Source organism: Oncorhynchus masou, chromosome 15 (assembly GCF_036934945.1).
Source record: "Oncorhynchus masou masou isolate Uvic2021 chromosome 15, UVic_Omas_1.1, whole genome shotgun sequence".
NCBI lineage: Eukaryota > Metazoa > Chordata > Actinopteri > Salmoniformes > Salmonidae > Oncorhynchus > Oncorhynchus masou.
Window position 1 is genome coordinate 23,863,060 of NC_088226.1, and position 13,585 is coordinate 23,876,644.

Below are 13,585 nucleotides of genomic sequence, written 5' to 3' on the forward strand. Positions count from 1 at the left end.
CTTCTGGTCAGCAGCCCTGCGCCCTATCAAAATTGCTATGTTTCTATGTAATGCTTACAAAACAAAACTCTTTCCAAAACTGCATATCTAAGGCTCTGGTCTGTCTTAGGAGTGAGGGTAAGCGTTATACATGTCCTCTGCTATCCACTTTGTTTAATTATTTTGTGTATAGGGGAGGGCCACTTTTTGTAAGTGTTCAGGGAGGTTCGGGTGCAAATATATTTTACTGAAGGGAGGACCATCCATTTTAATTTCAGAGGTCTGATTTTCTCCAAGTATCCCTCATTTATAAATAATGAACAGTCCCTAAATGTTTTGCATGAGTGCAGTATTTCCTTGTTCCTAAGTTGATGAAAACAAAGGTTGATACAATGTTATAATTCCATGCTTTGGAAAATAAACAAATTCATTGGACCTGCGCCGAAGTAAATGTTAGCAATACCGGGGTGGGATACGCGATATTACAATGGGTGTGTGAAGGCCTTTATGCTTTCTAAAACTAAAAAGAAATTCACACTTAATACATTGAATTAGTTACGGTCATGTTCAAATGGATATGTGGTTGTTGGCCTGTAATGCCCGTAACTGTCATATGCCTCCTCGTCCTTTTTTGTCCCTTTGAATGGCACCCCCTGCTGGTTCCCAGCTGTATAGTGCTGAACCTTATGGAGACAGGCCTTTACCAGCTTAGATCTAACAGAATTACATGGGTTAGGATTATGATTTGGTCCCTCTGTTTGTTAGGCTCCTTAGCCTCTTGTTTTCCAGCTACATAGTGCAGGACCTGATGGAGACAGACTTGTACAAGCTCCTGAAGACCCAGATGTTGAGCAACGACCATACCTGCTACTTCCTGTACCAGATCCTGAGAGGCCTGAAGTACATCCACTCTGCCAATGTGCTGCATCGTGACCTCAAGCCCTCTAACCTGCTCATCAACACCACCTGTGACCTCAAGGTAATAAAAACCAGAATACTACTACTAACGCTATATCTATAATACTGCTAACCCCAACACAATAACTCCAGTACTACTTACTCCAACTGTGACCTCAAGGCACAGTCAGCTACCCCTTATCCATCAATCTAAGATCAGGTTCAATATTTATAAAGGGTTTCAGAGTACAAGTGCTGTTCTATGGTCAGTTTTGCCTTGTCAATTAATGGACAGGAGGCACCTGATCCTAGATCAGCACTTTTTCTCTGAGACACTTATGAATACGCCCATGGTTACACTAGCTATCACCCAATCATAATCATTAGGGAGTGGGGAAATCTAACCGTGGACCAATGGGTAGGGTCCATTGTGTGAAGATAATGATCTACTCAATAACCAGAAGAGGGCTTAGTGGGGATTTGCTGGCGTGAACAGGCCCGTATTTATTCAGCTGATTCTATTGCAGAATGTTTCTTAAGTGGAAGCATTTTGTATGTTTCTGCATGCTTCTCTGTGTTTTAACGACCCTCCTCTTGTCAGATCTGTGACTTTGGGCTGGCACGGATAGCTGACCCAGAGCATGACCACACAGGCTTCCTGACAGAGTACGTGGCTACGCGCTGGTACAGGGCCCCTGAGATCATGCTCAACTCCAAGGTGGGTGTGGACTGTGCATTGATTCCATGTCTGTGGACCATGTTTTCTCTGTCAGGCCTACTCCTAGTTCTTTGATAGTACAAACACATGAATTCACTTTCACACTATCTGTGTGTGTGTTGTTCAGGGCTACTCCAAGTCCATTGATATCTGGTCAGTGGGCTGCATCCTGGCTGAGATGCTGTCCAACAGGCCCATCTTCCCTGGGAAGCATTACCTGGACCAGCTCAACCACATACTGGGTGAGAGAGACATGTTGTAACCCAAATGGCAGCCTAATCCCTAGCTAGTGCACTTCTTTTGACCAGAGCCTTATGGGCCCTAGTCAAAAGTAGTGCACTATAACGCGAGTAGGGTGTGACCCTTGCTCAAACGTTTTGCATGAGTTGCTGTATGCTCTTTTCCGAAATACATTTTGGAAATATCCTTGACTTTGGCTTCTGTCTGTGAGAAGGGTGGACTTACCTGAACTGGCTATATACACTGAACAAAAATAAAAACTCCACATGCAACAATTTCAAAGATTCTGAGTTAACTTTCATATATTGAAATCAGTCATTTGAAATACATTCATTAGGCCCTAATCTATGGATTTCACATGACTGGGAATACAGATATGCATCTGATACCTTACAAAAAAGTTAGGGGCATGGATCAGAAAACCAGTCCGTATCTGGTGTGATCACTGTTTGACTCATGCAGTGTGACATCTCCTTTGCATAAAGTTGATGAGGCTGTTGATTGTGGCCTGTGGAATGTTGTCCCACTGCTCTTCAATGGCTGTGCGAAGTTGCTGGATATTGGCAGGAACTGGAACATGCTGTGAGTATCCCTAACATGCTCAGTGGGTGACATGTCTGGTGAGTGTGCAGGCCATGGAAGAGCTGGGATATTTTCAGCTTGTGTTCGTTGTGTGTAGCTTATGCCTGCCCATAACAACCCCACCGCCACCATGGAGCACTCTGTTGACATCCGCAAACCGCTGGCCCACACGACGCCATAGACTCTGTCTGCCGTCAGCCCGGTACAGTTGAAACCGGGATTCATCAGTGAAGCGCACACTTCTCCAGCGTGCCAGTGGCCATCAAAAGTGAGTATTTGCCCACTGAACTCGGTTACGATGCTGAATTGCAGTCAGGTCAAGACGCTAGTGAAGACGCTTGATGACCTTCCCTGAGAAGGTTTCTGACAGTTTGTGCAGAAATTCTTTGGTTGTGCAAACCCATAGTTTCATCGGGTGGTTGGTTTCAGACAATCTTGCAGGTGAGGAAGTCGAATTTGAATATCCTGGGCTGGCATGGTTCTACATGGTCTGCGGTTGTGAGGCAGGTTGTCAAATTCTCTAAAACGACACGGTAGAGAAATGAACATTAAATTCTCCAGCAACAGCTCTGGTGGACATTCCTGCAGTCAGTATGCCAATTGCACGTTCCCTCAACATGAGACATCTGTGGCGTTGTGTGACCAAACGTCACATTTTTAGTTTCCATTTTCAAAGCATTTCAACTGTTTGCTACATTGTGTCCTACTGAACAGGACCCAGGTGTAAAGTGTGTGATTGGTTGTGCAGGCATCCTTGGCTCTCCCACTCCGGATGACCTGAACTGCATCATCAACATGAAGGCCAGGAACTACCTGCAGTCTCTGCCTGAGAAACCCAAGATCCCTTGGAACAAGCTGTTCCCCAAGGCGGACAGCAAGGGTAGAACACACACGCATTATTTCATTACATTATAGTAATTTATCTTACCCGGAGTGACTTAGTGCATTCATCTTAGGGTCACTAGGTAAGACTGTCATAGTAAGTAAAACTGTTCCTCAATAATGTAACAATCAGCAAAGTCAGTGCAATGTTTCGTGCAAGAAAGGCAAGTAAAACAGCATTGTTAAAGAAAAATCACATGCATGTACACACACATTCACATGTTAACACACACAAATTGCAGACATTCAGATTTCAAATACATTTGCAAGCATTACCATTTATACACACCCTCACACTTTCCCTTTTCCCAGCTTCACTAGCGGTCCCTGTTCTCCAACTCGGGTGTGAGCTTTGGTTCACCAAGTAGACTTCAACCTAGTTAAAATGGTCACATTAGGTGTCTCCTTCCCTTTCATGTGGGATTGTGGTATTTATGGTTATTCCAGTGAGTTTGGAAAGAACTATCCGTTTGAAGGTCATGAACAGTAAAAATCATGCTTTTCATGAGTTGCTTTGTGTATCACAAAATTAGCTTGAGATTATTTTACTGCGACACTGCTCACTGCATCCAAGTTGATTGACGTAAGTGTTTCAAAGAGCTGTCAGTCGAGGTGAATTCATGAATGTAAGCTCCCCACTCACTCAGCCTGTCTTTTCAAACTTCCTGGTAGTTAGCCATGAGAGGGGGAAGTTTAATTTTTCTCATGTTGAGTATTTCTATCCAAAACAAATAGTGTTATTTTAGTAACTCAAAAGGCTTTTACATGGGAATCAGAATGACTGTTCGAGACATTTTAACAACACCCCGTCTCTCCTTCCAGCTCTGGACCTGCTGGGCCGCATGTTGACCTTTAACCCTATCAAGCGCATCACGGTAGAGGAGGCCCTGGCTCATCCCTATCTGGAGCAGTACTACGACCCCACTGACGAGGTATGACTGCAGCAGCCCGCCCTCATATACTCACGTGCCCTGTCCAGAAACCATCTTAAGTCCCTTTTCACATGAAATTCTTTACCCTGGTTCAGTTTCCTGAAGCATTTGAGAATACAACAAAATATGTTTTTTGCTTTCACAACACCTAAAAAATAGACCACATTTTACATGACTGGGCACAGTGCGCAGTTTGACTAGGCTACTGATAGGCGTGTGACCGTTCACAAAACCCACACTAGCACGGTACTTATCATATCCCATTCTGGGCGAATGTGATGGACTGTCACTGCTAGGGAGCTCTCTAGCCCTGGCAGTCTGTCCATGTAGTATGTAGGAAGTGCAACACAAGTTGCATTGGATAATTAATTGACAACTTCGACTTCAGCTTGCTTATATAGAGTGGGTATTACTTGTTTGCTGAAATGGGTGCGAGGGGGTGAAGATCATAATGTGGTGCAAACATGTTCAAAAGTGCTGAAAACACCCTGTTCTTCTCAACCACTGAGAATGGACTCATATCCGTGGCTGTGAACATACCTGTCGCTCTTGTCATGTCAGAATCAGCTGTGAAGGGCTGTTTGAATGCAGAGGGGAGACCAAGGTGTTTATTTAATTAATTTTCTTATTTTTTCGTTTCTGTCTTGCTCCAGTGGTAGGAATACTGGGGCGATATCGGCCTGTCAAAATCAAATCCAATTTTACTGGTGTCATACACATTTAGCAGATGTTATTGCAGGTGTAGTGAAATGCTTGTGTTTCTAGCTCCAACAGTGCAGTAATTTTTAACAGTTCACAACGATACACACGTCTAAAAGTAAAATTATGGAATTTAGAAATATTAAGACGATGAATGTCGGAGTCCAGAGTGTATATGTATTGACGTTATGGGCAGTGTGGGTAGAATATTTAGTATATTTGTAGAATACATAGGATAAACGTGTGTGTTTGTGTGTGTGTTTTACAGCAATAATTAAGTAGGATGGCATTACCTAGAATATAGTATATACATATGAAATGAGTAAAACAGTATCCAAACATTATTAAAGTGACCAGTGATTCCATGTCTGTACAAGGGGCAGCAGCCTCCAAGGTGCAGGGTTGAGTAACCGTGGTAGCCGGCTAGTTACAGTGGCTTAGTACCAGGCGTGGATCCAGTCCGACAGGATGCTCTCAATGCTGCACCTGTAAAAGTTTTGTTAAGGTCTTAGGGGCCAAGCCAAATTTCTTCAGCCTCCTGATGTTGAAGAGGCGCTATTGCGCCTTCTTCACCACACTGTTTGAGGTGTTGGCAGCTGCATAGGCTATTGTATTTGAGCAGTGGCAACATACTCAGTCCATTGCCGTTATAATCTACTGGGAAGCCAACATTTTCCCCAACTGGAGATTTTAAACGATGGAGAATCCTCCTGGTTTATCGACTCCACCACTCGCCATTGTACAAAATTCGGTCCCAGCTGCGCATCACAAAAAAGACAGTTTTGAAATGCACCAGTTGAGATTTTATTTTTGATTACAATGTTCACATAGGATCTAGTTGTTTCAACGGAATAGCTTGAAATGTTTTTTTTTTTCAGCTCAGATTTACTTGAGGCATACAACGTAACGTAGGCATAGCCTATAGGCCTAGTGTTTGTATTTTCTTTAATTTATTTATTCGTGTTCACAGTGCTGACCGAACCGAGGTCCCTGTACTGAACGGTACGAATATGTGTACCGTTACACCGGTAGCTACTGATATTCCCTAGGGTTGTTAGTTTCACACAGAAGAAGAAGACTCATCAGTTGTCACACATTTAGATTTTCAGAAGGTAGAAAGTAATATGAGCAACAAACAAATGTGAATCGCCAAGTCTTAACGTTTGAAAAGATTTTCAGACCGCTGCATGCTGCATTTTTGGATCCGTTTGGGGTCCGTGGACCGATGCAGTTGTATCTTAAACATTTGAATCGGGGACTGATGCGTATCAGTGACTCGTTGCATCCCTACGGATCAGGGTGCCAAATGCTCCAGGATCATATGTGAAAGCGCCCTAAGGTGTTAGGAGTTGTTGTATACTGTTATTACACTTAACAAAATATACTGAACAAAAAATATAAATACAACATGCAACAATTTCAATGACTTCAAGGAGTTAGAGTTCGTATAAGGAAATCAGCCAAATGATTAATGTATTATGCCCTAATCTATGAATTTCACATGACTGGGCAGGACATTGGCTGGGACTGGTTCCCCAGTGGGCAGGCCTATCAATTATTCCCCTCCCCCCCCAATAGTGCGTTATTACAGACAGAAATACTCCTCAGTTTCATCAGCTGTCCGGGTGGCTGCTCTGACAATCCTGCAGGTGACGAAGCCGGATGTAGAGGCCCTGGGCTGGTGTGGTCTGCAGTTGAGGCTGGACGTACTGCCAAATTCTCTAAAACGACAGAGGTGTCTTATGGTAGAGAAATGAACATTAAATTCTCTGTCAACAGCTCTGGCGGACATTCCTGCAGTCAGCATGCCAATTGCATGCTCCCTCAACTTGAGACCTCTGTGGCATTGTGTGACACAACTGCATATTTTAGTGGCCTTTTATTGTCCCCAGCACAAGGTGCACCTGTGCAATGATCATGCTTTCTGATATGCCACACCGGGTGGATGGATTATTTTGGCAAACGAGAAATGTTAACTAAAGGGAATGCAAACAAATTTGTGAACAAAATATTAAAGAAATACGTTTTTTGTACGTATGGAACATTTCTGTGATCTTTTATTTCAGCTCATGAAACATGGGACCTACACTTTACATGTTTTGTTCAGTGTATGAACGCAACATGCAACAATTTCAAAGATGTTACTGAGTTACAGTTCATTTAAGGAAAGTAGTCGATTGAAATAAGCTAATTAGGCCCTAATCTATGGATTTCACATGACTGGGAATACAGATATGCATCTGACACACTAAAGATAAAGAAAAGTAGGGGCATGGATCAGAAAACCAGTCAGTACCTGGTGTGCTCACTGTTTGCCTCATGCAGTGCGACATCTTCTTTGCATAAAGTTGGTGAGGCTGTTGATTGTGGCCTGTGGAATATTGTCCCACTGCTCTTCAATGGCTGTGCGAAGTTGCTGGACTTTGGCAGGACCTGGAAGACGCTGTGAGCATCCCAAACATGCTCAATGGGTGACATGTCTGGTGAGTGTGCAGGCTGTGGAAGAACTAGAACATTTTCGGCTTCCGGGAATTGTGTACCGATATTTGCAACTTGGGGCTGTGCATTATCATGCTGAAACATGAGGTAATGGCGGCGGACGAATGGCACGACAATGGGCCTCCAGGATCTTGACACAGTATCTCTTTGCATTCAAATTGCCATTGATAAAATGCATTTGTGTTCGTAGCTTTTGCTTGCCCATACCAAAACCCCACTGCCATCATGGGGCTCTCAGTTCACAACGTTAAAATCAGCAAACCGCTTGCCCATACAACACCATACTGTCTGCCATCAGCCCGGTACAGTTGAAACCAGAATTCATCAGTGAAGAGCACACTTCTCCACTGTGCCAGGGGTCATCGAAGGTGAGCAGTTGCCCACTGAACTCTGTTACTATGCCGAACTGCAGTCAGGTCAAGACACGGTTGAGGACAATGAGCACACAGAGGAGATTCCTTGAGAGTGTTTCTGACAATTTGTGCAGAAATTCTTCCCTTGTGCAAACCCACAGTTTCATCAGCTGCCCGGTTGGCTGGTTTCGGATGATTCCGCTGTTGAAGAAACCGGCTGGGGTGGTACTGGGCTGGCATGGTTACACATGGTCTGCAGTTGAGGACGGTTGGACATTCTGCCAAATTCTCTAAAATGACAGAGGTGGCTTGTGGTAGAGAAATTAACATTAAATTCTCTGGCAACAGCTCTGATGGACATTCCTGCAGTCAGCACGCCAATTGCAACCTCCCTCAACTTGAAACATCTGTGGCATTGTGTTGTGACAACAGCACATTTATAGTGGCCTTTTATTGTCCCCATCACAAGGTGCTCCTGTGTAATGATCATGTTGTGTAATCAGCTTCTTAATATGCCACACCTGTCAGGTTTTTCTCGGCAAAGGAGAAATGCTCAATAATAGGGATGTCAACATTTGAAAGAAATAAGCTTTTTGTGAGTATGAAAGCTCTTTAATTTCAGGTCATGAAACACGGGACCAACATTGCATGTTGTTTTTTTATATTTTTGTTCAGTGTAGTATTTTCTTTGTGTGTGTGTAGCCTGTAGCAGAGGAGCCATTCACCTTCACCATGGAGCTGGATGACCTGCCTAAGGAGAAGCTGAAGGAGCTCATCTTTGAGGAGACGTTCCGCTTCCAGGCCACCTACCAGGGCTCCTGAGACATAGAGGTACACGCATACATACTCACATCACTCCATAACGATTACTAGAGCTTTGAAAAAGATAGTTGGGCATTCTGCAACGCTTTTAGATGTGATTTTTGTCTTGTCATTTTCATCTCCTGTTCATATCTGTTTCAGCTTTGAAGACGAGTGACAAAGCCACACGGAGACTCCAAATGACAAGATACAAAAAAAAAACATATATACAGCATACAAAAAAAGGACCAGAAACATGTACATTTTAAAGTTTTTTTTAAATTTCTTTCGCAGGGAAGCTGTTTTGTTTGGTGGGGGGGACTGTTGTCTACTTAAAGGAAAGATTCACCCATTCTGAATGTTATTGTTTTTGTGCATCTCAGCAATGTTCTATTGATTCCTGTTTTTTTTTTCATGTGTATCTAAGCTATTGCCATTCAAACAGGCAGAAATTTGGATGGTGTGTGGTAGCATTGCGATGAAGTCCCTCTCACTACACTGGAAGTTAATAGGAATTTGACATTTTGATCGCAAAAACGTCTTATCATACATGTCATATTTCTCTCGAATGAGCCATTGATCATATTTTTTGCGATATTCCTACCTTGAGAAATGTGTAATTAAACAGAGTCCACCACATTTCTCCTATTTGTCTGCCTCTTTAGTCCATGGTGCATTTCATGGTGCTATTGCTTATGTCATACTAGGTTAAACATGGTGAGAGTGCAATTTTACAACTAACTATTTCACATGCTGATATTGACTCTGGCATTATTGTGCAGCTAGCTTGCCAGCCGGTCCATAGAGAGAACATTGCATTGTGGGTTTTGCTGTCGATTTGAGCTGCAACAGATTTCCCACAAGATTTTCACATGTTGCTACCAACCTTATTATAACAACAAAATGCAAAATGTGTTCACAAAAAAATATTGTTCTCACATTTAGTGTTATTTAACACTGTAAATTGTAGGAATTAATGGTTTTGGGTGGATATTTCCTTTAAGTATTTCTGCGCTCATTTTAACCACCAAGGAGACTCTTCCCTCTTTCTCTTTTACTGCTTTCTGCGCCGAGTGTGTACTTTTTAAAAAGCAAGAACTTAATCTGACCAACTCAATTGACCACTCTCGTCCCTGTGAGCCCTTTCTCTTTTTTCCCTCTCAGTAAATCGGTGTTCTTTCTCACTAGTCACAGTATTGTGTTACTGTATTAACCTACACCTTAACTGTCTGTCTTGCTCCATGGAATTATTGTTTGAGAAAAAAAGAGAGAAAGAAAAGAGACAGGTGCAAGTTAGATGTGTACATATAAATGGTTTTGTTTGAGTGGTCTCGTGGAGGTTTGGTTTGTCTGCCGTTATTTGAATGTTTTATGAACAGTCAGGAGTCGTATTTGTATGTTTTGAAGTTTATATTTGAGAGAATTGTTTTGTTTTTTGGAACATTGATTTCTAGACATTCTTTACTTGATAAACAAACATTCTATGTTTTAACGGCATGTTGGTGGTTTTATATTTTTTTTCTTCTTTTGTTTAGAAATATGTATGTTGTTAATCTAAATGAACACGAATTCATTCTTGAAGTGTACCAAAGTGGCAAAGGTAGAGTGGGATGGAGGCATGGAGAGATGAGGAATGGCTTGAATCATATTTGTACTGTAACCCACAGCTGGTTTATCTCCACCCTCACTTATTCAAAGTGGAATGTCAAGAGTTTTCAGATAGAAATACATGGCCTCGAACAGGCATGATTACCCCACATCTTAGAAATTCTGACGTGATTCCCTATTCTCTGTGCTAGTCTCTGACTCAATAACACTGATCAGCGACATGCCACAGACCCTAACCTCCCATTTAAGGCCCGGGTCAAGGGAAAACGGCAATCTTTTTTTGAAGAGGGGTGCCTATAGTATGTTTCTCTTCTCCCAAATCAAATCTGCCACCATATTAGAAAATTCAAATTTCTCCTGTCTGCCAATTTGCCATTCCCCTCTCTCTCCTCCCTTCATGTGTCTGGTATTGTTTCAGGGAGGACAGTGATTTGTAAATACTCTATTTAGTTGTGGAGGGTGGCAGGCAGAATCAGCAGATATACGACTGATATTTACTTTATGCTTGTTAAACTGATAATGGTTGCCACGGTTACGGTGTCTAGGTATTTAGTGGCTGATTTTTGCTCTTTGTTTCCTTCTAATGTGCCGTGTTTCATGGTGGGCTTCGCTCAGAGCTTAACGCATTGCTGTCACATTTTCCACTCACATCTAACAGTGGACCACTTCATTTTACCGTAGCACATCCTTAGCCCCTCAGAAGCTATAAGCCTCTCTTGGTAGAAGTGGCCCTACTTAAAGATCTGGGATCGGTTTAGCCTCTCCTAATCCTTATGTTTGGCCATTAGAGGAGGCGGAGAGTAAGTATGAGTCCAGGGCTGTGTTCAGGAAGTTTTTACGTCCTGGAACGTTCAATTGAACTGACACAATGCTGTTGGGGAACGCTATCAGCATGGCTACTGCCCTTTAAAAATGCTGTCAGTTATGAGCAAACGTGCCTGTCTGTTCAAGAATATTTTTGGGAAACGTGTCAGTCGGTACAAACCGTTGCGCAACGTAGCAAATGTTAAAGCGAACTGAACGCATCTCTGATCGATCAGTGGATATGGGCAGTATCATCCATTCCACACACCCCAATTACCAGCCATGCTTTACTCAAAGGGCTTTCTCCCTCAGGTCCCACCCACCACCCTTTTATCTCGCTTCTGATTGGCTGAGACCTACCAAACCACATCCCAGGTTGTCTGCCATTTGCTTACTAATTTCTTTTACTCTTATTTCCTGCTGTAAATGTTTTTTGTTTCCTCCTCCTCCCCCCTCCCTCAATGATTACTGTTCCATTCCCAATCATGGCTAGAAATGAAAGCAGATCTGATTTTAAAGTGGAGGAGCATTGCTTGAGTGACATCTGTCGTTATGTTGGGGGAAGAGGGGTTACTTGAGTCAATCTTGTTTCTCAATCAGCGCACCTGCACTTTGCCACGCAAACCAATCTTTTCCCCCTTGTTTTTTACATTATTTTTTTCAGCTGTTTTAGTCTTAAGTCAAGACATCAGCCTACTCTTGCGCTTACTTCAATTTGTTCTCTTTCCTCCCTCTTTAATCTGCTTGCTTTTCTGGGCAGATTTTTCATGGAAGCTCACTGGAGCCCGTCACACTTTTTGAGTGTGTGCGTGTCAAGTGTCTTAACACACATTTGCAGTGGACCACCCTGGTCCGCGCTGTTTCATTGTGTGTGTGTGTCTGTATAGTCTGTGGTTGACAGCAGACACTACTCCAATCGGCAGTATGTATGTGTTCCTCTGCGTCTGTGTGTTTTATCTTTTTGAAACACAGTCCAGAGGCTTTCCCGTTATTTCTATCTGCATGTTTGGATACTTGTTTGTCTGTGGTTCTCTGACCAAAAGCTGCTTTACTATCCCCCACACACACACACACACACACACACACACACCAGCGACAGACCCAACTGACCGCCAGTCTCAACGAAGAACAATGCGAATGAACCAACGGGACCATGTTTTGCAATACTCAATCACTCACTTTTTCACAGACACACACACATCCTTGCACACAAAACACACCACATATGCACACAATACATTAAGAAAAAAATGTCAGGCCAGTTTCTAAATAATGTCCTTTTTTAAATGGCTGTTCTTATTATTGCTATCGTTGTTAGTGGTGGTCTTTTTTTCACATAAGGGAGTTGTATCTTTTTTTGTTGTTGGTATAAATGTTTTTATTTCTCTTTTGTTTCTCTTATGGGTGTGCTATAACTGGCAGTGTTTTCACTCTTTATGGAACCTATTTTTCCCCATTATTCTTTTGAATGAAGATGATATGCCATATGAGTAGGTTGTCAGAGAGATGAGCTATTGAGGGTTATCGTCTATGTATATTCTATGGGTATTATGAATTAAACAATTAACAAAGAAACAAAATTATATACATATAATAAATAAATAAAATTCCTGATACTGGTAAACTGTATTTGTTGATTTACTTGATGTCTTGTGGTCTGTCCTTCTTCGTGGTACTGAATGGCAGTGTGGACAGCGTTGTAGAAACATCTTAGGATGATAGTGAATTTTCCGGTAATATTAGCTGTTTAATGTGTCACAATAATGTGTCCAGTTCTGTTCCAAGCCAAGTTGTCTGTCCTGTTGGACAACAATTCCTACTCGTTTTCCTCCTTGGCATGGGTTCAATGTTCTCCCACAGGGCTCAGCCTCTTTACTTCAAGGGTTTGGGAATAGGTAAAGCAAGGCTAGACTTGGGTTTAATAGATAATGCAGGATTGAGTGACCGACCTGCATTTTGATATACTGGTTGGTTGCAAAGGGCACCAGACTGACTTACATCTTTTTTTTTATAGCACCTGCTTCAACTGGACCTTGGATTGTGTGTGTGGCCATGTCAGTTGAGGAAGGAATTCTATACTGGGGAGTGAAAAGATTATTTCTCTGGCATACAGGCTATGCTGTTGCTTCTCTCTGATTTATCTAGTTCAGTCACTTGTTTGCTACCTTTCAGCATTTTCTATTGATGTAAACAACGCTGTGGTATACAGTATTCTGCTGAAGTTGCATGCCTGCTTGTGAAAGTGCATTTACATAGCTTTTGACACCTATTCTTTGTTAAGTATACCGTCTGTGTGTGTGCGCCTGTGTCTGATAATGAGTTTACATACACATCCTTTGTTAAATAAAAGGTGCCTGACGGCATCGAAACCTGCCATGTAGCAACGCTTGCTCTCACACCCTTTACCAGCCTATACTGTTAGCTCTCTCATATCTGTTGCTTGAGGTAGCACCCATTTCTGTTATCATTGCATTTATGGGTGGGAATATGAATGTATGTTATTTGAGGTTTGCTTTTAGTGCATTTTATAGCCCCACATCATGCAGGATAGTTCCATCATTTACATGATCACACACATGGTGAAAGAGGGA

The 13,585-nt window shown here is 42.4% G+C and overlaps 1 protein-coding gene and 1 long non-coding RNA gene across 2 annotated transcripts in view; one reads left to right on the forward strand and one right to left on the reverse strand.

Annotated features, from left to right (window-relative positions):
- The window catches only part of LOC135556015 (uncharacterized), a 20,248-nt gene extending 15,391 nt beyond the window's left edge, over positions 1-4,857 (reverse strand). Inside the window, exon 1 of the long non-coding RNA XR_010457934.1 lies at positions 4,771-4,857. This is a non-coding gene — a long non-coding RNA (uncharacterized LOC135556015). The remainder of the gene's footprint in view (positions 1-4,770) is intronic.
- Positions 1-12,618, forward strand: part of LOC135555983 (mitogen-activated protein kinase 1-like) — a 15,236-nt gene extending 2,618 nt beyond the window's left edge. Inside the window, exons 3-9 of the mRNA XM_064988826.1 lie at positions 769-958; positions 1,478-1,594; positions 1,722-1,836; positions 3,165-3,296; positions 4,121-4,230; positions 8,484-8,612; positions 8,745-12,618. Coding sequence (XP_064844898.1) covers positions 769-958; positions 1,478-1,594; positions 1,722-1,836; positions 3,165-3,296; positions 4,121-4,230; positions 8,484-8,603 — 784 coding nt within the window. The 3' untranslated portion in view covers positions 8,604-8,612; positions 8,745-12,618. The remainder of the gene's footprint in view (positions 1-768; positions 959-1,477; positions 1,595-1,721; positions 1,837-3,164; positions 3,297-4,120; positions 4,231-8,483; positions 8,613-8,744) is intronic.
- The last annotated feature ends 967 nt before the right edge of the window (positions 12,619-13,585 follow it).